At 37.4% G+C, this 23,352-nt stretch overlaps 1 protein-coding gene across 2 annotated transcripts in view; it reads right to left on the bottom strand.

Moving 5' to 3' along the window:
- LOC105984369 (selenoprotein O-like) overlaps positions 1-23,352 on the bottom strand; it is a 42,930-nt gene that overhangs the window by 13,797 nt on the left and 5,781 nt on the right. The window contains exons 2-15 of one of the 2 annotated variants that reach the window (XM_013014548.1): positions 22,926-23,044; positions 21,901-22,029; positions 19,400-19,464; positions 19,189-19,245; positions 19,000-19,098; positions 18,524-18,591; positions 15,888-15,975; positions 14,312-14,381; positions 12,914-12,986; positions 11,202-11,285; positions 9,152-9,281; positions 3,705-3,749; positions 3,516-3,597; positions 3,271-3,363 (exon numbers count right to left, since the gene is read on the bottom strand). In XM_013014548.1, the coding sequence (XP_012870002.1) occupies positions 3,271-3,363; positions 3,516-3,597; positions 3,705-3,749; positions 9,152-9,281; positions 11,202-11,285; positions 12,914-12,986; positions 14,312-14,381; positions 15,888-15,975; positions 18,524-18,591; positions 19,000-19,098; positions 19,189-19,245; positions 19,400-19,464; positions 21,901-22,029; positions 22,926-23,044 (1,202 nt within the window). The remainder of the gene's footprint in view (positions 1-3,270; positions 3,364-3,515; positions 3,598-3,704; positions 3,750-9,151; positions 9,282-11,201; positions 11,286-12,913; positions 12,987-14,311; positions 14,382-15,887; positions 15,976-18,523; positions 18,592-18,999; positions 19,099-19,188; positions 19,246-19,399; positions 19,465-21,900; positions 22,030-22,925; positions 23,045-23,352) is intronic. The other variant, XM_013014549.1, reaches the window with a different exon arrangement.

Below are 23,352 nucleotides of genomic sequence, written 5' to 3'. Positions count from 1 at the left end.
TGTTAAAAATAAATGAATGGAGATAGGGGAATGTTTATCTATAAGCATAATTTGCTTTTATAAACTTAACCTGCAACTGCATTTTATTTAGTTACTCTATTAATTTAGCAATTACTTAACTTAATCTATGAATTAATTTATTCATGGACTGTGTGCTATGCTTAGGTGGGTAGGATAAGGAAATTAAGACATGCCAGCATGGGCTGGGAAGGTGGCTCAGTGGTAGAGGGCTTGCCTTGCATGCATGAGGCCCTGGGTTCGATTCCCCAGCACCACATAAGCAAAAAGGAAAAAAGCCGGAAGTGGCACTGTGGCTCAAGTGGTAGAGCACTAGCCTTGAGCTGAAGAGCTGAGGGACAGTGCCCAGGCCCAGAGTTCAGGCCCCACGACCAGACCCTCCCCCCCCAAAAAAAAAGACATGCCAGGAATCAGTGGCTCATACCAGTAGTCCTAGCTTCTCAAGAGATTGACATCTGAGGATGGAAGTTCAAAGTAAGCCCAGAGAGGAACACTGATGAGACTCTTATCCCCAATTAACCACCAAAAAGTCAGAAGTAGAGCTTTGGCTCAGGTAGTAGAACACTAACCTTAAGCAAAAAAGCTAAAGAACAGCAAGCACCCAGACCCTGAATTCAAAGCCTTAGTACCAGCACTTACACACACACACACACACACACACACACATCACACACACACACACACACACACACACACACACACAATGCAGTCTATGAGCCAGACTCTTGTGGTCCCAGCACTTGGGAGGCAGAGACAAGAGTTCAAGGCCATCCTTAGCTACACAGTGAGACCTTGCAAAAGAAAAACCAAGGACTGTAGGTGCAGCACAGTGGTACAGCATGTGCCTAGAATTCACAAGGTCCTGGATGTCATCCCAGCACACACACACACACACAGAGCTACTTCATATCTATAAGCATAGTATTCCCTTATAATTAGCATAATCCTTACCTAATGGTATAATAATAATTGATATGTTTTTCCCTTCTAAACCAGTTTAATTCCCCTTTCTACACTGAACACAAACGCCTGTGTGATAGCTGTAGAATAGTCCATAAAGAGCTGACATCCCTTGCCAATACAGATTGCAACACAATAGCTTTTCCTGTAAACCTCAGATGAACTCTGCCTGAGATTACACCCCAAACTAGAGGACTGAGATTAAGAGAATCACCAGAGCCTCTCTGATGGATGTATTTCTACTGATCACTAAATCCTGAGTCCACGTGACTAGTGGTGATTCTCTCTTATAGGTAAAGCAAGTGATGGCTAGATCTGCAGCCATCTAACCTGCAATCACTACAGTAAACTTCCCCTTAAAAATACTGAGTAAAATCCATCTTTTCTTGCCTTATGTGTGAATGTAGGGGCTGATTTTCAGTAAAATAATGGAAGGTCAAAGAAAGATCTGACAGACTTAGGAAATTAACAAAGCAGATCTGATAGAATCAGGAAATTCTGGTTCTGTTTCTGACTTTGTAATAACTTCCTACATGAATCTAGAAAGTAATATGTGTTCATATTGTAAAGTGAATTGATCTTTAAGGTCCATTCTCAATGTTAAATCTTGTGATTCTAGATCTGAGACAATTTTAACAAATAGATCAAGAATTTCAGGGAACTAAACCTTCAAAACAAACATAATATCTTCTCCAGCATTTATTTTAGTCTTTTTTTTTTGGAATGGTTGTGGGGCTTGAACTCAGGGCCTAGGCACTGTCTCTGAGCTCTTGAGTTCAAAGCTAGTGCTCTACACCTTTGAACCACAGCACCACTTCCAGAAATGAATCTCACAGACTTTCCTGCCTGGGCTGGCTTCAAGTTGCAATCCTCAAAATCTCAATTTCCTGAATGGCTAAGGCACAAGCCACCAGCATCCAGCAGTCTTTTTCTGTTAGTAAATGTTTCCCTCTTAAAAATAAAGACATCCAATGCTGTTTATCCACAGGTTCCACACTAGCAAATTCAACCAACTGCAGATCCAAAATATGCAGAAAAAATCATCTGTGGACTTTTGCCTGGCATTATCCCCACACAACACAATCTAGCAACTATTTACATTGCATTAGACATTATAAGCTATCTAGAGATGATTCCAAGTACATTGAAGAAGCTGGAGGCACAGCTCAAGTAGTAAAACACTAGCCTAGCAAGTACACAGCCCTGAGTTTAAACCTCAGTGCCGAAAAAAATGAAATAAAAGTAGATTTTAATCTCAACAATAATAAAAACCATTAGGTGTTTTCCATCTAAAAGGTTTAGCCCAGCCAGGAGCTGGTGGCTCACACCTGTAATCTTAGCTAATTTAGGAGGCTGAGATCTGAGGATCATGATTCAAAGCCAGCCTGGGCAAGAAAAGTTGAAAGACTCCTGTCTCCAATTAACCCTGTAAAAAAAATTTAGTAGAGCTGTGGCTCAAGTGGTAGAGCACTAGCACTAGTTCAAAGAGAGCTCAGGCCCCAATTCAAGTGCCAGGACCAGTGTGCCCCCCCTACACACACACACACATATTTAGGCCTTATAAATAAATTCGTGCTTCTAAATACGACGTAAGTAAGACTCTGGTAATCCTCTACCTCATTGTTTCCTAAATATCATTCCATTATTCCATTACTGTTTAGCATGGAAATAAAGAGATAATGCATATTCTAACAGTCACTTTGGAAACAATTCATCAGTTTCTTTAAAAGTTGAACATAAATTTGTTAAAGGATCCAGTAGTTCAACTAATGTCTAGCCTGAAACTTTTTATAAATATTCATAGTAGCATTGATTCATAATAGCACAAAAGTAGAAATAGCCTGATGTCTATCAACTGCTAACTAGACAAGAAAAATATGGTATATCCTATACAAGGAGTTATTTGTCCAATAATGAATAAAAAAACTGAAGTAAGTTACAATATGGCTAAGCCTAAAAAACATGCCAAGGGAAGAAAGTAGATCAAAAGATCCCATCTTGTAGGATTCTGTGTACATGATAGATCTAAAAAGTGAAAACCTTTAAGGACAGAAAGTGAATTAGCAGTTGTCTGGTACTGGAAATGGAAGCAGGGGTTGACTGCAGATGGACGCAAGGATATTTCTAGAAAGATGGAATTATTCTAAAACTGAACCATAACAAGGACACAAATCTATTACTTATTTTTTAAATGATTGTACACTTGAGTGGGATTTTGTGTTATGTAAAGTATATGCCTAGAAACCTGTCGAATAACTGAGTAAGGAAAAAGCCAAGTGGCACAGTTTTTACCTGGGAAATGTTGAGCTCCTGTAACTGGCTCTCAGTAATCTCGCTGAGCTGCCGAAACGTCATGGTAAAATCGGCTTCTGTCTTTTCCATGAGCTAAAGAAAGCAATCACATGTAGTGATCCCAGTTCTTTTAAAACATGCTATTGGGATATTCTGATAGCATATAAACATATGCTAGAACATATAAACATAGCCATAAACATATACTATCAAAATTTGCAGAAAGAAGGTAAATGTAAACTCACATGTAAGAGAAATGCAATTAACTCATCATCACCTTCTCCTTCTCCAAGTAATCCCAATTTAGCTTTGAATAATTTTCTAAATCTAAAAGGAGAAGGGCCATCTTATTATTACAATTCTCACTAGTCTATGAACTGTCCTCCAATTGTCCAACCAAGATACTTCATCATCCAGATTCAAAAATGACAAACCTTGTATAATAAAGAGCAGGGTACCCATCAAGCATCTGAGCAGCCCTAGGGGATAAAAGGGAAAGACAGATAAACCATAATTTAAAATTAACACTCTTGAGCCAGTTGTCAGTGGATGACTCCTGTAATCCTAGCTACTCAAGAGGCTGAGGTCTGAGGATCTAGGTCAAAGCCAGCCCAGGCAGACAAATCTGTGAGACTATTACCTCCAATACACCAGCAAAAAATTTGAACTAGAAGTATGGCTCAAGAGGTAGGGCACTGGCCTTGAGTGAAAAAGCCAAGCAACTGTGCTAGGCCTTGAGTTCAAGCCCCAATACTAGCACAAAATAATTTAAATAAACCTAAACATTCTTAAATTACATTCTATTAAAATGGCAACACATATACCTGTAATTTCAACACTTGAGAGGCAGAAGGATTGTGAATTTGAGACCAGTCTGGGGAACATGGCAAAACCTTGTCTCAAAAAAAGAGGTCTGGCTGGGTGCTGGTGGCTCATGCCTGTAACTCTCAGGAGGCTGAGATCTGAGGATCACAGTTCAGAGCCAGTCTGGGCAGGAAAGTCCATGAGACTCTTATCTTCAATAAACCACCAGAAAACCAGAAATGGTGCTATGGCTCAAATGATAGAGCACTTGCCTTGAGCTGAAGTGCTTAGGGACAGCACCCAGGCCCAGAGTTCAAGCCCCACAACCAACAACAACAAAAAAAAGAGGCCTGGGGCTGGAACTGATAGAGTGGTTGTCTAGCATGTGTTAAGACCCTGGGTTTGATCTCCTGACCACTGTAGAAAACATAGATAGATAGATAGATAGATAGATAGATAGATAGATACATACATACATACATACATACATACATACATATATGCATCCTATACATATATTAAAAATAACAAAGAGATTACATGCTTGTAATTCTAGCCTACTGGCTTAATCACATATCATATATAGAGACAACTGTCACTATAAAGTTACTTATTCAAAGATTTGGATACCACACAAGTCAAATCATGTCATCACTATAAATAAGTAGTCTATAGGACAAATGTTGTTATGCTTCTGTAATAGCCAGTCATAGAAATATGATATTTGTATCAAGCTTTTTCTTGTAAAATTTTTATTGTCATTACAAAGGTGATTACAGTTACCTAAGTCAGGTAAAGAGCATGTTTCTTTTTGGACAATGTCACCCCTTCACTCTAGCCCAGTTTTTCCTCCCATCTCCACCTACAAGTTGTATAGTTCATTTTCAACATAGTGTCTAGTGAGTACCACTGCTGCATTTGTTTACAACTCCCTCCATTTCTATGCCCACTCCCCCTTACCCTCCCAAGGACAGATAAATGAACAAACAAGACAAAAAGAAAATGAAAACAGCAACAAAGAAAACCTTCTTGTTTCCATTTCCTGGAGTCCATTTCAATTTACAATCATCTTAAGACTCAAACTATCTCACCCAATATATTAATATCTTCTTTGTCTGAATATTTAAAAAATGAACCTATTATAGAAACTAAAGAGCAATCTTAAACTCATCCTTAAATAGTCTATCTCAGCATTCTAAATTTATTTCAAATGATACAAAAACTTAAAATATTCTCAAATCCCACCCCTTCCCTTTACCTTTCTGACCATATCTCCTCTAACTCCTCCTCTGGCATTTGCAAAGAACTGTCGATTGATTTCTTCCCAAATGATCTAATTCTTCCTAATGAATGAGTAAAATTCCATTGTATATATACACCACATTTTTTGTGCCAGTCCTGGGGCTTGAACTCAGAGCCTAGGCACTGTCTCTGAGCTTCTTGTGTTCAAGGCTAGCACTCTACCACTTGAGCCACAGTGACACGTCTGGCTTTTTCTGTTTATGTGGTACTGAGGAATTGAACCCAGGGTTTCATGCATGCTAGGCAAGCACTCAACCACTAAGCCACATTCCCATCCCGACAGTTTCTTTTTATTATTTTATTGTTATTGTAAAGATGATGTACAGAGGGGTTACAGTTACGTAAGTTGGGGAATGAGCACATTTCTTTTTGAACAGTGTCACCTCTTCCCTTGTTTTCTCCCAGATTTTCCCTCCTGATTCTCTTCCCCCACAAGTTGTATAGTTCATTTTCAACATAATGTCTAGTGAGTATCACTGCTGCGTTTGTTCGCCCTTTGTCCCAACTTTTCTTTGCTCCCCTTACCCTCCTCAAAATGAATAAATTTGCATACAAGATAAAAGGTACAGAAATAAAAAACAGCAACAAAAGAGAAAAAACAGCAACAACAAGCAAAATAATATAAAACCTCTTGTTTCCATTAATTGGAGTTCATTTTTTTAAACATCATTTTATTTGATCATATGCCCATAGCTATTGAGCCCTTATGATCCACTCCTAAGAACATCCTCCTTTGGTCTCACTTTTTGAATGTCTGGAGTCCTGTATAATTTATCATGCCCAAGTATATTTTTTTTTGTCTTTACTATCCAGTGTGTTTACTTGTAAACTTATAGGCACATTCTAGTTACAATGAATAAGAGGGAAAACATGCAGTCTACATTTTTTTGGGTTTGGCTTACTTTACTTAATATAATTTTTTCCAGGTCTTTCAATTTCCTTACAAATAGTACAATATCATTCTTTCTGATGGAAGCATAGAATTCTTTTTTTTTTTTTTTTTTTGGTCATGGGGCCTGAACTCTGGGCCTGGGCACTATCCCTCAGTTCTTCAGCTCAAGGATAGTGCCCTACCACTTGAGCCACTGTGCCACTACTGGCTTTTTCTGCTTATGTGGTGCTGAGGAATCAAACCCAGGGCTTCACGCATGCAAGGCAAACACTCTACCACTGAGCCACTTTCCCAGCCCGGAAACATAGAATTCTATTTATATATATACCATATTTTCTTGATCCATTCATCCATTAAAGGGTATCTGGACTGTTTCCATACTATGGCTATGGTGAATAATGAAACAATGAACACGATTATGCAGGTGGCTTTACTATATCCTAGTTTCTAATCTTTTGAATAAATGCCCAAGAGAAGAATTGCTGGATTATGGGTTCTATGTTTAGTTTTTTTTAAGAATCTCCAAACTGATTTTCAGAGTGGTTGAACAAGTTTACATTACCATCATCCATGCATTAGGGATCTTTTTCTCCCACATTCTCACCATCATCTGTTATTATTTGTATTCTTTTTGTTTTGTGTGTGCCAGTCTTGGGAATTGAACTCTGGGCCTGGGCACTATCCCTGAGCTTTTTTACTCAAGGCTAGAGTTGTATCACTTGAGCCACAGCTCCATTTCCAGCTTTTTTGGTAGTTAGAGACATGAGTTTCTCAGGCTTTACTGCCCAGGTTAGCTTCAAACCACAATCCTCAGATGTCAGCCTCCTGAGTAGCTAGGAGTACAGGCAACTGGAGTGAGGTGGAATCTCAGTCTTGTTTTGGTTTTCATTTCCTTTATGGCCAAAGATGTTGAGCATTTCTTCATATGTTTATTGGCCATTTTTACTTCTTCTGAGAAGTCTCTGTTTAGCTCATTTCCCCATTAGTTGGATTGCTGACTCGCTGACAGTTCAGTTTCTTAAGCCCTCTGTATATTCTAGATATTAGAGACTCCACCCTAGGCTCCTAGAGTTAATATATAACTTTAGCTAAATAGCACAGTATAAAAATCAATACACAAAAATCAACAGCTTTTCTATATGCAATAATAAGATCAAGAGTGAAATCAGGAAAGCAACTCCATTTGCAATAGTCACCCCTCCCTAAAAAAAAAAAATCCTAATAATAAACCTAGCCAAAGAAGTGAAGGACACCTCTAACAAAAACTACAAATTTTTGAGGAAAGAAATTGAAAAAGACATTCAGAAATGGAAAGATCTTTTAGGTTCCTGGACTGGCAGAATGTTGTGAAAATGGCAATACTGTCCAAGGCAATCTACAAACACAATGCAATATCCATCAAAATTTCAATGTTATTCTTCAATCCAAAAATCATATTGAATCACAAAATGTCCTGACCAAATCTCAAAAAACAATCCTGGGCAATAATAATAATAATAATGTTGGACATACAACAATTCTAATACTTCAAATTCTACTATTCAGCTATTGTCATGAAAACAGCTTGGTACTGGCACAAAAACAGGCCTAAGCACCCATGGGACAGAATAGAAAACCCAGAAATAAACCCACAAAGTTACAGTCAAGGATCAGGGAGCCAAAAACATAGGATGGAATAAAGAACAGCTAGTGTTAGGAAAAAGGATATCCACATGCAGAACACTGAAACCAGACCTCTATCTATTCCTTCCTATCATCTGTACTAATAGCAGTTCGAAATGGATCAAACACCTCAACATCAGCCCTGAAACCATGAAATAGGAAGGAGTAGGAGAAACATTAAAACATATTGACATAGGCAGGGAGTAAAGTTCCAGGAGCAGAGCAAATGGAAGAAAGAACAAACAAATAGGATTGTATCAAACTAAGAAGTTTCTGCATGGGCTGGACATCAGTGTCTCACGTTTGTAATCCTAGCTATCCAGAAGGCTCAGATCTGAGGATCACAATTTGAAGCCAGCCCAGGCAGGAAAAGTCCATGATACTTTTATCTCCAATTAACCACTAGAAAACTGGAAGTGGTGCTATGGCTGAAAGTGGTATAGTGCTAGCCTTGAGTGCAAAAGTTCAGGGACACCACCCAGTTCCTGAGTTCAAGCCCATGACCAAAAATATATATATATTTATGCATGGGGAAGGACCTAGTTAGCAACTAAAAAGATAGCCTACAGAACAGGAGAAGATCTTTGCCAGCTATATGTTAGGCAACGGCCTAATATCCAAGACTTCATGTGTTTACTATTCCTTCCTTGAAAATTCCAAACCCCTCTCTCCCAGTACTCATGCATTAGGAGATAGTACTTATCTACTAATATACTATACAACACATTTATTTTGGTGGTACTGGAATTTGAACTCAGGGCTTCACACTTATTAGGCAGGCACTCTACTCTTTGAGCTATACTTTCAGCTCTTTTTGATATGTGTATTTTTGATAGAATCTTTTTTGGGGGGTCTGGGGTGCTCTGGACTGTAATCCTCTTATTGATACTTGTTATGATAGCTGGAATGAAAGGCATGTGCTATAATGCCTACTTTTTCTGTTAAAGGGTCTCATAGACATTTCCCTCTCAGGCTAGACTGGAACCATGATCCTCCCAATCTCAACCTCTCATTAGCTGGAATAACAGATGCATGTGACCACAACCTGCTAAGATGGTTCTCCTGAACTTATTTCCCAGGCTGACCCCAAACTGTGATCCTTCCAATCTCTACCTCCTGAACAGCTAGGATTGCAGGTAAAAGCCACTGTGCTTGACTACAGTGATTGTAATGCAATACATTTTGACATTAATATCATTAGTAGATTTAGGATTTACTCACAGCTGCTTTTGCATAGGATCAAACAACAAGTTCAGCACTTGTAACAACTTGTTTAGATTAAACATTCCAATATTGGCTTGATTTCCTATTTTATATCTTCTTTCATTATCAGATGTGTTTGGTACAAAATCTGTTTTAAACAAAATATTACAGCTTTGTAGGAGGATAATTATAGCAAATACCTTCTTTATAATTTTAAGTTTGTATTTAATATATCATTTATATATAATTTATATAATATTTATATATTCTATTTCTATTATATATTATTTATATATTTATATTTAATATTTAATGCGTTTATATTTGTTAGGTAAACATTTTCTGGCATTAAATGCTTAACTAAAAGGTAATAGAAACATTTAACAATATTCATATACACTAAAAGCTTTAAAAATATAAACATTTGGTTGGGTACCAGTGGCTCATGCCCATAATCCTAGCTACTCAGGAGGCTGACATCTGAGGATTGTGGTTCAAGCCAGCCTACGCAGAAAAGTACATAAGACTCATCTCCAATTACCTAGCAAAAAGCCAGAAGTGGAGGTATGGCTCACGCAGTAGAATGCTCGCCTTGAACAAAACAACTAAAAGACAGCATCCAGGCCCTGAGTTCAAGCCCCATTACTGGCATCCACCAATCAATGAATGAATGAATAAAATATGAACATTTGCTGAATAGATCAATACATTTGAAAAAAATTTATTATCCTTAATAGTTGTACAAAGGACTTGTCATTTAGAAAAGCAGTTTATAAATACAGTGCCTCTTGCTCCATGTCATCCCTTTTAACATTTTCCTTCACATCTCCCACCCTATCCCCTCCCTTACTTTTCTTAGTTTGTAGGTTATGTATTTAACTTTTTGCTGTTTAGCAAAGCAATTTGTGTATACAATCCCTCTTGATCTGTGTCATCCTCTCAACATCTTCACTCCCTTCAATTCACCCTTCCCTTATTTGTCTCACTTCTGTGGCATACACAATACATTCTTGCCTGCATTCTACCCATTTCCCAGTTCATTCTTCTCCCCTTCTCCCCTTTTCCCCCTTCCCCTTGCAAGTACCCATTTCTTGGTACTTATTTTGTTCAGCTTCAATCTACTCTTTCTAAAGAATTATACTATTTGTGCCCTCCATAAAGTCTACTATGCTTCAGTTCATTCATTTATAATTTTTTGGTATTTTTATTTTTGATTAGTACGTATTTTTATATAAAGATGCTCAACAGAGGGGTTACAGTTACATGTGTAAGGTAATGAGTACATTTCCTATTGAGCATTGTTACCTCCTCCTTTGTTTTTCCCCTACCATCCCTTCCCTCCCCTCAATTATAAATTTTTAACCCACAAGAATTTCCACTTTATAAATTGTCTTTTTTTCTTTCTTCCTTCCTTTTTTTAAAAAAAATTTCAGTCCTGAGGATTATACCTAAGGCCTGGCACATGCTAGGCAAGCAGTCTACTACTAAGTTACATGTCCGGCACAAATTCTAGCTCCAGTAGCATGCCTTTTACAAAGCTTTATGTGACTGTTCTAGTCATGGGTAGTTGTTACGGTCACTACATTTTATATATTAGCAGGATGAGAGGTTTCCTTCAAAGACACAGAGACATTAAGGGCCAGATGCCCAAACCCACATGCGTGAGGACAGATCCCTGACGTACTTCATCTCCTTTGCCTAATGTGTAATTCCTGCAGGATAGAGGCCAAGGATTCATCCTTGTATGACTTCACATGCCCAGAAGGCAGATAAAAACAACTGTATCTGTGAATGAGCTCTAGCCATTGTTCTTCTTCTCTCCCACAATATTATCTACAACAGCTCAATCTAAAATAAACCTGTGAATTTTTTTCTTTAAAGAAACATACATGGGGGGTGGGAGATGGGGAGGTGGGAAGGGCAGGGATAGTAGGGGGAAAAACAAAGGAGGAGGTAATAATGCTGGATAGGAAATGTACTCATTACCTTACTTATGTAACTGTAACCCCTCTGTATAGTATTTTTACAATTAAAAAAAGAAACACACATTTATGTAAATCACACATACCTGGATTATAGGCCTCCATAAAACCAAATGGACCATAGTCAATTGTAATAGACAACAAACTGAAATTATCAGTATTGCACACACCTAAAACAACAACAAAAAAGTCCAAAAATATAGCGATAATGCATTTTTCTTTAATTCGATAAGCTATCCAGAATAAAACAACAAAAGATCTATCAACTATGTTATCAACTGTGTTAGAGAAGAAATAAAATTAAATTTTCAATGTAAAGTTTAATTGATAACATTTGATAGCTTAACATATGTTAAAATTATTATTTTAAAATTTGTGTTTGGGGAGAGGGCGCTAGAATCTTTTTTCTAGGGGAGAGGATGGCTGGAGATAGCTGTCTATTAAAGGAAAGGATCAAGAAAAACTGGCATGAAATGGATAACTCTGGAGAATGAGCTATCACTTCTCTGTGGTTTTAATTATTCACCATAAGCACATAGTACTTTATAATTAAATTTTAATAGCTTTAAAAAGCTCTAAACATAATATATACTCATGCATACAATAATAATGACCAAAAAAACTTCTCAATGCTGGGTGCTGATGGCAAAAAGTTCATGAGACCCCATCTCAATCCATAACTAGGTGTAATAGCACAGGCCTCTCATCCCAGCTACTTGGAAGGCTAAGTATGGGAAGACAATGGTTCTAGGCCAGCTTGGGCATAAAAGTTCATTAAACCCTATCTAACCAAAAAAAAAAAAAAAAAGCTGAGTATGGTGGCATACACCTGTCATCCTAGCTATGACAAGGCCAGCCCTATTTTAGAGATAGCAAAACCGCATCTCTTAACAACCAGAGAAGAATGTAAAGTAATTAATTAATAAACAAATAAACAGCTTGGCTCAAGGGTTAGAAAACCTTACTAGAAAAACAAAACCCTGGGGCTGGGAAGATGGCCCAGCATTCCCAGCGGTAGAGCGCTTGCCTCGCATGCATGAGGCCCTGGGTTCAATTCCTCAACACCACATAAGCAGAAAAAAAGCGGGAAGTGGCGCTGTGGCTCAAGTGGTAGAGTGCTAGCCTTGAGCTGAAGAGCTGAGGGACAGCGCCCAGGCCCAGAGTTCAGGCCCCATGACTGACAAAAAACAAAACAAACAAACAAAAAAAAAACTTCACAGGTGACATTGTCCTATTTTGTGATTACTACTCCCTTCAAATACAAGTTATTTCCCTCCCCATTTATTTATTTACTTGATTTGCATACATTCATGGTACAAGGGGTCTTCCTTGTGACTTTTTCCCCAAAGCAAAGAATATATCCTGATCAACCTCCCTCGCTCTCCTTTACCCACTCCCTCTCTCTCAAAATCACCCCAGCACCCATTTTCATTCATCCCTCCCCTTCTTGCCATCACTTAACCCCTAGACAGGCTGCCAGACTTTCCTATGAATAAAATCCATTTAAAAAAATGAAAGGCCTTGTCCTCTGTGGCTTACTTTAAAAAAATGTATATTTAAAATATTCAGAAGCCCACTGGCAGAATTTTTTTGAGGGCAGAACAAGGAGAAGATGTTGAGATAGGGCCTTGTCTAACTCACAATTCTTCCCCGACCTCCAAGTGCTGAGATTATTGGTGTATACCTCTCTGCCTGGCTAGCAAAAAATTTAAATACACCATAAAAAAATGTCTTTTGCTTCAACAAATTAATTCTTTTAATTCTCATCAAAAGAATGAATTGTCAATAGATAACTTACCATGAGCAAAACCAACAGACATCCACAAGGCTATAAGCTGTGCCACCTCAGATACCACGATAGAAAAAAAATCCTACAATAAAATTCCAAAATTTTCAGGATTTTAGTAATTTACAGAATAACCTTTTGCATCCTCTGACAATGCACAGTATAATAATTTTTGTTGTTGTTGTTGTTGGTCATGGGGCCTAAACTCTGGGGCGTGGGTGCTGTCCCTCACTCTTCAGCTCAAGGCTAGCGCTCTACCACTTGAGCCACAGTGCTACTTCGGGCTTTTTCTGCTTATGTGGTGCTGAGGAATCGAACCCAGGGTATCATGCATGCAAGGCAAGCACTCTACCACGGAGCCACCTTCCCAGCCCAGTATAATAAATTTAAAGAGAATATGGAACAAACTCAAATCTAGTCAATAGGTGATTAAGAGGAAGGAAACATGTACAATGGAAGTAAACTTAACAAGAGATAACATAGAAACAACATTGATATAGTAGGACCTGCATTCTTCATATTCAATGAGAAAAGTAAAGGTAATAGAATTCACAAAGGAGTTAAAGTAATGTGACTAGTCAACTTTATAATATGAGCCAAAAAAAGAGACCAATTCCCTTTTCTAAAATATGAAAATGGCTTATGAAGATCAATAACTTCCAACAACAGTAGCAACATTTGCTTATTGTACATTGTGTTTTGTGCCAGAACTCAGGCCTTGGGTACTCACTTGGCTTTTTCACTCAGTCTGGTGCTCTACCACTTGAGCCATACTTCTACTTTCAGCTTTTTGCTGGTTAACTGGATATAAGAGTCTCACAAATTTTTCTGCCTGGACTGGTGCTGAACATAATCCTCAGATCTCAGCCTCTTGAATAGCTACAATTATAGGCATGAGCCACTACTGCCCAATTATGCTTACTTTTAAAGTATTACTCTAAAATGCCTATCTACCTAATGTGAGGAAATAATATTTGTATTAAGCTATGAATGTCATTCAAAAAAATAACACCAGTGGCTCAGCGGTAGAATGCTTGTCTTGCATGCATGAGGCCCTGGGTTCAATTCCTCAGCACCACATAAACAGAAAAGGCCAGAAGTGGTAGAGCGCTAGCCTTGAGCTGAAGAGCTCAGGGACAATGCCCAGGCCTAGAGTTCAAGCCCCATGACCTACCAAAAAAATAACTTACTGTTGGGATGTCAGAACACTTGTTCTTTTTTTTTCTATGCATTTTGCAAACAGAACAATTGTACTATCCATGATGTAGTTCATTTCATCTCCTTCTAACAAAATGTTCAAAGTGCCCTACACCTCCTTTCTTAGATTTACTTCTATAAGTTATAAACTTTAACAGAAGACAATGAAAGATGTTAATGAACTATTATTGCCTTTTCTCTTTAAAAACTTACCACATATCTATTGGGTCCTCTTACATTCACTGAGGGGAAATACTCATGGATGATGAAATCTAATAGTGTCCTGGAAATTAGAAGGAGGTGGTGTCAGAGTTCTCAGGAAACAAAGTCACACTCAAGTGCTATAATCCACCCTTGAAATTTATATATTCATCCGATCAGCCTTAAACTTATATTCCAAAATAACCAAGGAGATATTTCCTTGAATAACAATAAAATATGTAAATGTGTCTCAAAGATTATGCTAGATTCTACCTTACAAGGCTAGAAATTCAGATTGGTTCAAGAAACATCCATTGAGAAGCTCCTGTATTTGCACCATAGGAAAGTTCTAGGAAAAAGACCTCCAAGAACCCATAGTCTATCGGGGAGGGAGGAGAAGAGAATATATACAGAAATCATAATAATACAGTATGAAAATACAATGAAACAAATGTGTAAAAGGTAGAGCCAGAACAAGGAATGATTATTTATATGTGGAAGGTCATTTAAAGCTTCACAAACAATGTGATTTTAAAAAATTGACAAATGTCTGCAGCTAAAATATTTAAAAGTAGAAGTGGCATTGAGGTTAAAAATGGTAGAGAGCTCAAGGACAGTGTGCAGGCCCTGATTTCAAGCCCCATGACTGACAAAAAGGACGGAAAGAAAGAAAAAGAAATGTACTCATTGCCAGGTGCTGGTGGCCCACACCTGTCATCCTAGCTACTCAGGAGGCTGAGAACTGGGGATCACGGTTTGAGGCCAGCCTGGACAGAAAAGTCCATGAGAGTCTTATCTCCAGTAATCTCACTTACATGTGGAATCTGAAGAAAGTGAACTCATAGAAACAGAAATTAGAATAGTGGTTACTATGGGTGAGGGGTTAGGAAAGCCTCTGACCCATGATTTTAGTTTAAGATGAATAAATTCTGGAGACCTAATATACATACTATAGTTACTAACAATCTATGTATACTTTAAGTTAGTTAAGAGAGTATATTTTAGCTGGGGGCTGGTAGCTAATGCCTGTAATCCTCGCTACTCAGGATGCTGAAATCTGAGACTCGAAGTTGGAAGCCAGCCCAGGCAGGAAAGTCCTTAAGACTCTTATCTCCAATTAACCACCAGAAAACCAGAAGTGGTTCTGTGGCTGAAAGTGCTAGAGCACTAGCCTCCAGCAAAAAAGCACAGGGACAGGGCCCAGGCCTGAGTTCAAGCCCCATGACCGACAAAAAAAAAAAAAGAAGAATATATCTTAAGTATTCTCACCACACTCCCATAAAATGTAACTGACTGAGGTGACAGAAATTATACTTACCTTGATTATGGTAATCATTGCACAGAATATACATATATCAAAATGTACACTGAACTGGAAATGTAGCTCAGTGGTAGAAGGCTTACCTAGCATGTATCAGGCCCTGTGTTCAATCCTCAGCATCACAAAAAGAAAATTAATTAATTACTAAAACACTGCATACCTTAAGTATATGCAACATTTATATGCAATATTAAAAGCAATTATAACTTAATTAAGTGAAGGAAAAATGCTTCCATAGCTTTAAAAACAAAAAGTTAATTGTCTAACCTTAGTAAATCCAGTTCACCATAATGAGCCAAAATTTCTAATGATCCAATTCTAAACCATGATTTTGCAACACGCAACACCACTGCACCTTTAAAAAGAAACATTTATTTTAGCATAAGATGATTTTAACCTATATAGTCAATAGCAAAATTTTGTTTTCCTTAAGATAAAATTATTTTAATAGACAATATAGTTATTAAATTTACTTAGAAAAGAACTAACTTCCATTCCACAAAGGGTCGAGGGTTTGTGGAGAGGTTTTTGTTAATTTGTTTGTGTTTTCCTCTACTACTTTAAGAACACAGTGGCTCTTGGGAAAACATCAGGGTAACAGTAAAATAAAAATATCTTTATATATGTGAAGTCCTAGAAGTGAAAATGGGGGGGAGGGGTAGTTGTGGAAATGGGAGGGAAGGGATGGTAGAGGAAAAACAAAGGAGGAGGCAAAAAGGTTGAACCAATTCAGCAGCGAAACCCACTAGACACTAGGTTGGAAATGAACTATACAACTTGAGGGGAGGGAGTCAGGAGGGAAAAAAAGAAGAAAAAGAAGTGAAAATGATCAAATGGGATTATTTGAATCTTTAAGACTATGGCTCAGAATTAAAATAGACTATATATACAAGTCATAGCAACAAAAGTAATATGCTGTACAAACCCCACAACAATCTGTGATCGGAATTTCATATCACCATGAACAAAGAAACAAATTGTTGTCATAAGCCTTTGTAAAACAATATTATTTTATCCAATGATATTAACAGGAGAAAAAGATGTTATAAAGAGATATAACTTTTAGTTTCATTAAACCTGAATGTTTTCAGAGTATTATTTTTTATGAAAATCTTATTTTTAAAAATGTATTACTATAGCCAGGTGCCAGTGGCTCACGCCTGTAATCACAGCTACTAAGAAGGCTGACATCTGAGGATCATGGTTCAATGCCAGCCTGGGCAGGAAAGTCTGTGAAACTCTTATCTCCAATAAACCACCAGAAAGCCAAAAGTGGTAGAGTGCTAGCATTGAGCTGAAGAGCTGAGAGACAGCGCTCAGGCCCAGAGTTCAAGCCCCACAACCAACAAAAATTATATATATATATTACTATAGGACTTGGAAGTGGCTCAGTGGTAAAGTGCTTGCCTTGAATGCATGAGGCCCTGGGTTCGATTCCTCAGCACCATATAAGCAGAAAACGCCAGAAGTGGCACTGTGGCTCAAGCGGTAGAGTGCTAGCCTTGAGCTGAAGAGCTGAGGGACAGTGCTCAGGCCCAGAGTTCAGGCCCCACACAACCGACAAAATATAAAAAATATACATACATACATACATATATATATATATATATATATATATATAGCCATAGTATCAAAGTTTGCAACTTACTCAAATTCAAATGTTGAAGTTTAATCAAAGATGGTATAAGAAGGTGGAATAAGATATGGAAGCTAGATCTAAAATACTCTCAGACATGATAAATTATATAAGACTAAACATTCACACACAGTGAGACCAAAGGAGAATGCTCTTAGGGGAGAAACACAAAGGTACAATGCCTACGTGCCTCTGATCATATAAGATAATATTTCAAAATGAACTCCAAGAAGTGGAAACAAGAGGTTTTTTTCCTTGTTGTTGTTTTTGTTGTCCTTTTTATGTGTTGTTTGTTCTTTTTTTGGGGGGGGGGTCCAGTCCTGGGCCTGAAGTCTGGGCCTGAGTGCTGTCCCTCAGCTCTTCAGCTCAAGGCTAGCGCTCTACCACTTGAGCCTCAGCACCACTTCTGGCTTTTTTTCTGTTTATGTGGTGCTGAGGAATCGAAGCGAGGGCCTCATGCATTCAAGGCAAGCGCTCTACCACTGAGCCACCTTCCCAGCCCTGTGTTGTTTGTTCTTAAATCTGTCTTTGGGACAATAAGAAGGAGCCCAGAAATGGAGGGAAAAAGGGTAAAAAAATGCACAATATACAACATGTACAATATACAAACAAATGCACAAATACAAAAGTCACAAGACACTAGACTCACTGCTGAGAGAAATTTTTCTCTCATTCCCCCTCCCCTCGATCTCTTTAGATGTACCTCTACAGCACATTTCTCATTCCCTTTCTTTTAAACTATTTTCCTTCTAAACTACTAAACATGAAGACAGTTAACTGAACATCCTAAATAAGAACATAAAGTAAGAGCAATCTGGTTCTGAGATAAGGTCTTATGGGGTTTCCTGTTGAGAAGTGCATGACCTGTCCCTTCCTGTACTGTCTTTGTGATACATTGTGAGCTGCTCGGAAACAGATGTCTGCACTTTGAAATGTATGGGATTGTGAGGTAAACATGTGGAACATGCTACCCTATTATAATATTATACTGTTAAGATTACATCTGGGGTGGGGGGGGAATGGGAGGGAAGGGATGGGAAAGGGAAACAAAGGAGGAGGCAACAATGCTTGATAAGGAATGTACTCATTACCTTGCCCATGTAATTGTAACCCCCTCTGTATGGTATTTTCACAATAAAAAACTTGGATTACAACTTGGAGAAAGAAACTTCCTTGGGTCATTTTTAAGAAAATTACAAAGACATCCACTATGTGTTGCTCAAAAAAAATAGTTTAATTTTTGTGTATGCATTTTAAACACTGTTACCTCGTTCTTTTGTAATATTACCATTGTAGAACTGATCTCGCCATACTTCATCATCACTTACAACCAGGCTGAAAGGGAAAGAGAATCCAACATTTTAACTGCTCTCAAGCTATTCAGAATACTTGAAATGACAAGAAATCTTGCTAATGGAGGGACAAAGGGTGAACAAATGCAGCAGTGATACTCACTAAATACTGTGTTGTAAATGAACTATGCAACTTGTGGGTGGGGATGGGAGGGAAAAACTGGGAGAGAGCAAGGGAGGGGTGACATTTTCCCAAAAGAAATGTACTCTTTACCTGACTTATATAACTGTAACCCCTCTGTACATCACCTTTAGAATGATCATATAAAATACACATTTTAAGAAAAGAAATCATGCTACTAGGCATTTATCTGCTCAACTACTGAGACAGTTCGAGAGCTAATATGATGCAGTCCCAAAAGTTAGCTTCAATGAAAGAGGAATTAATTGCCTTGCAGCTCTGCTAGTGGGAATTCCAAGATGGTGCATTGCCTCACTGCACAGAAATTCTCTCACTGAAGAACGGAGCACTGCTCTGCCATCTCCATTCCTGTGAGAAATGCAGTTGAAAAGATTTTCATCAGTAATTAAGTCAACTTTGATTCTTACTTAGATGCCTAAAGGCATTGCCAAACTATACCGTGAGTATGGAGTTCTTCCTGAGCCTTTTAACTGGAGTTCCCACTTTTCACCCTGCCTTTAAAATATAGATAGAGATACAGCTATTGATATCAATCTACAGATACAGATACAGATTAGAAGGTTCATGTTAGCATTTATATTATATTATATATTATATTAGCTATTATATTCTATTAATATATTACTATATTATATTAAATGTGTGCTACCTGTTCATGTAAATTCCAATAAGGTGGGCTCTTCCATCCCCAAGTTGATCTGCCCATATCCCAAACTAAAAGAGACAAGAAGGAAAATTAGTTATATTTATCATCTTTAGAGCTTGGGCAATAATTTGTATAGCCAATGTCTTTTGGTCAAAAAGTATAGAACAGAAACTTACATTTTTAGCATTGTAGTCATCAATAATTAGAATAGTAAGGAAAACAAATTCACTACACTTTCATTTAAAACATGCTATTAAATGAAATTCACTTAATAAAATATAAACTTGGTGGAGGCTCATGCCTGTAATCCTAGCTCCTGGGGTGACTAACATTGGAAAGACTGAGGTTTAAGGACAACACAGGCAGAATATTTCATGAAACACACTCTCAATTAAGAGCTGAGTGAAATATCATGTGCCTGTAATCCAAGCTACAATGGGAAGCCTAGCATAGGTAGATTATATCTGGGCATGTACCTAGACAGTAAGCAAAACTCAAAAATAACCAGCACAAAACAGGACTGGAGGTATGGCTCAGCAGTAAGAGCACCTGGAAAGCCGTAGAGTTCAAATTTCAGTTTTGCCAAATACATGCATGTGTGTGCATATATAAATATAAATTTAAACACTGTTCTTTTTCCATCCTATAGCAAAATTCATGTGTTATTGCTTAATTGATTAAAGAATATATACTAGAGCCAGGTCCTGGGCAGCCATGAGCAAGCAAGCCAAATAAATGTAAGGCCCTGAGTTTGAACTCTAGAATCACAAAAAAATACATACATATACACATATACATATATGTATGCACGTGTATATGTGCATGTATGTGTGTGCATATATATGTGGAATTGGATATATGATGTATGAAGAAAGGAGAAAGAATGATGAATTCAATGTTAGGAGTGAGATCAGAAAATTTGCAAGCTAGGGAGGGGGCGAAAGGGGGGGATGGGGAGGTGGGAGATGGGAAGGGATAGGAAGGGGAAACAAAAGAGGAGGCAACAATGCTTGATAAGAATTATCTTGCCCATGTAATTGTAACCCCTCTATACGGTATTTTCCCAATAAAATAAAAAAAGAAAGAAAATTTGCAAGCTAATTTTCCATCAATGGAAAGGAAATCATTGATTACACATAATTTCAGACCAGAGAGACACGAGGATATATATGAAATTGATTTTTTAAAGTTTTAGTTTAATTTATTGTACTATACTACGAAAATGCACAAAAAAGTTAACAATAGTTAACAAAAATAGTTAACAAAAATCTGTAGAGTATCAAGCTTGAATTTATGTTTTAACAATACATGTGTGTACAGGTTTAAATTACTTTCAAATAAATTTACCCTGAACATGAGACATCTTCTAAATCATGGGATCCTGTATTTAAGAGCTAGAAATGACTGTAAGGATCATTTCGTATAGAAGTTCCTAAACTGAGACACATAGTTCAGTGAAATGTTAATAGTAAAATACTGCAGTCAAGTAGATTTGGAAAATAATAGTAAAGAAAATTAAGCAGATTTCTTTGCTGAGGTACTTTTCACAAATCCTAGAATGATCTCAGTCAACCCCCTCTTCCTTCCTGGTCCTAATGGTTTGTACAACTTTGCTTAGAACTCTATAGGCTCTTGAAGAAGAAAAGACTTAACTAATCTGACAAACTAGAGGCTGATGAAATAAGAATTAGTATAACAGCTGACACATAAGCATTTTTCACATATTTCCTAATGTAATACTTATACCTACTGTTGGACCTAAATCTAATTCTCTGTTAAGCCAGCATTACCACAATAACTCCAAAATAAAGTCAGTATTTAATTGTACCTTGCTTGTACAGAAAGGACAGAAACATTAACAATTGGGCCTACATTCCCATGCTTATCTAATGATCCTGTACTCTGAACTTTTCAGTAGCTTGCTTCTAGTGTATGCCTTAATTGCTTCCTGAATATATGCATCACACCTTCTCCCAAACCTTGGTTTATTGCATTATAGTTCTACAACCTTGCTCTACAATTACTCTAGCAGAATTATAATATACTTGTGCTTTTCCAGTCTTTTATATTGACACATCATACTACTTCGCTTTTCCCTAAATTTCTTATGCAATGTTGTACTTCATGTCTGTCTAGCAATAATTTACCAAAAAGTGATATTTGTGCTGCCCCAGTGTTCTCAGTCCCCTTTTAAAAGCTTAAGTCTGTAGGATTTGCTTTTTGTTTTTGCAGTGCTGGGGATCAAACCCAGGGCTTCGCATATGCTAAGTATTTATCATGGACTTATTTACCAATCTCTACCGAAAAAGCCCAAACTAGCTTTATCACAGCAAGAAACAGCATAAGCAGTTTAGGATAGTATTCTTCTAGATACATCTTGTTCATGGGTCAATATGTTAATATTAGAAAATAATTGCAAAATAAATTCATAAGGCAAGATTTCCATCAAATGTGTTTTACTCATATCCAGAAGCAGAGCAGATAATGTTTCTTCCTTCTCTCACCTGATGGCCGCCATATCGGTGAGCAAGTGGAATGGATCCAAACACTATCTTTCCACCACTTACAAGCTGGATAAAATCGTCTGTTTCTGAGACAGATAAACTAAGGTCCAAAACATCTTCTAAAACTTCCTAATTCAGGGGGTAAAAAAAAATCGTATAAATCTAAGAATCTTTTCTTCTTACAATCTTAAGACTATTTTAATCATCTTCAAGAAAAAAGACCAATGGAAGAAAATGACAAGAATAAATCTCTCCCCAAAATATCTCATGTATACCTTTCAATAAGAGATGTATCATACTTCCTATGACTATTCTGTTTGGAAAAAAATGAGTTCTATTAGAATTTTCATGAGTTTCTTGTGATTAACAGTAAAATAAAATTTACCTAGCACATGCTTTTTGAAAAAAAAAACTAAGTAGAAGTAAATGTCCAACATTTAATTTCAAATTCATTTATTACATGAGAGAATAAGTTAGAGTTTGTTATTAGTGACTGTTTCTAAAAGTTGTCTAGGTTAAGAATTGAACTTTTTTTTAACTAAAAAAAGTAGTTTCCTATAAGATGAGGATGAAACTGACACCACATTTTGAGAATAAGAATTAAAAAGTGAAGCCGGGTGCTAGCTCACCACTGTAATCCCAGCTACTCAGGAGGCTGAGATCTGAGGATCACGGTTCAAAGCCAGCCTGGGAAGAAAAGTCCGTGAGACTCTTATCTCCAATAAAACACTAGAAAACTGGAAGTGGCACTGTGGCTCAAGGGGTAGAGCGCTCACCTTGAGCTGAAGAGCACAGGGTCAGCGCCCAAGCCCAGAGTTCAAGCCCCACGACCAACAAACAAACAAAAACAAAAGAATTAAAAAGTGATTCATAAGAATGATAGCTTCCAATACATTTACAGTATCTCTTAAGTATGATGATTGTCATATATCAATAGATGAACAATATTAACTCTAAGAAAGTACTTGATTTAGTAAAACTAAATTTGCCAAACTACACTGTAGTATGAAAAAATAAAGTCTAACCTTTGAAACTGCTACAAGACGTACTTTTGATTTGAAAGGAGTAGGGAAGGCAACTGAAAAAATACAGTTTTTCACTTTACGAACATAATTTTCATTAACAGGATCAACTGGCAACACATCTGATTAAAAAAGAAAAAGAAAAGAAAACCCGTCTTAATGTTCTCATCTGTTTCATATACAGCATTTACATTCCTTTGAAGAACTATGGCTTTTCAAAACACCAATTTAAACAATTGTTTTCATCAGATCTCATAATTCAGAAGACTACTTTTTTTTAATTTTATTTTATTTGTGAACATAGTGTACAGAGGAGTTACAATTACATGGGGAGGATAATGCGTACATTTCTTACCAAGCATTGCAGCCTCCTCCTTTGTTTACCCTTCACATCCCTTCCCAGCCTCCCCCCTCCCCCCCAATCCCAATC

Source organism: Dipodomys ordii, unplaced genomic scaffold (genome assembly GCF_000151885.1).
Source record: "Dipodomys ordii isolate 6190 unplaced genomic scaffold, Dord_2.0 Scaffold24, whole genome shotgun sequence".
Classification (NCBI taxonomy): domain Eukaryota; kingdom Metazoa; phylum Chordata; class Mammalia; order Rodentia; family Heteromyidae; genus Dipodomys; species Dipodomys ordii.
The sequence above is the reverse complement of the archived record's forward strand: the minus strand, read 5'-3'. Positions and strand labels throughout refer to the sequence as shown.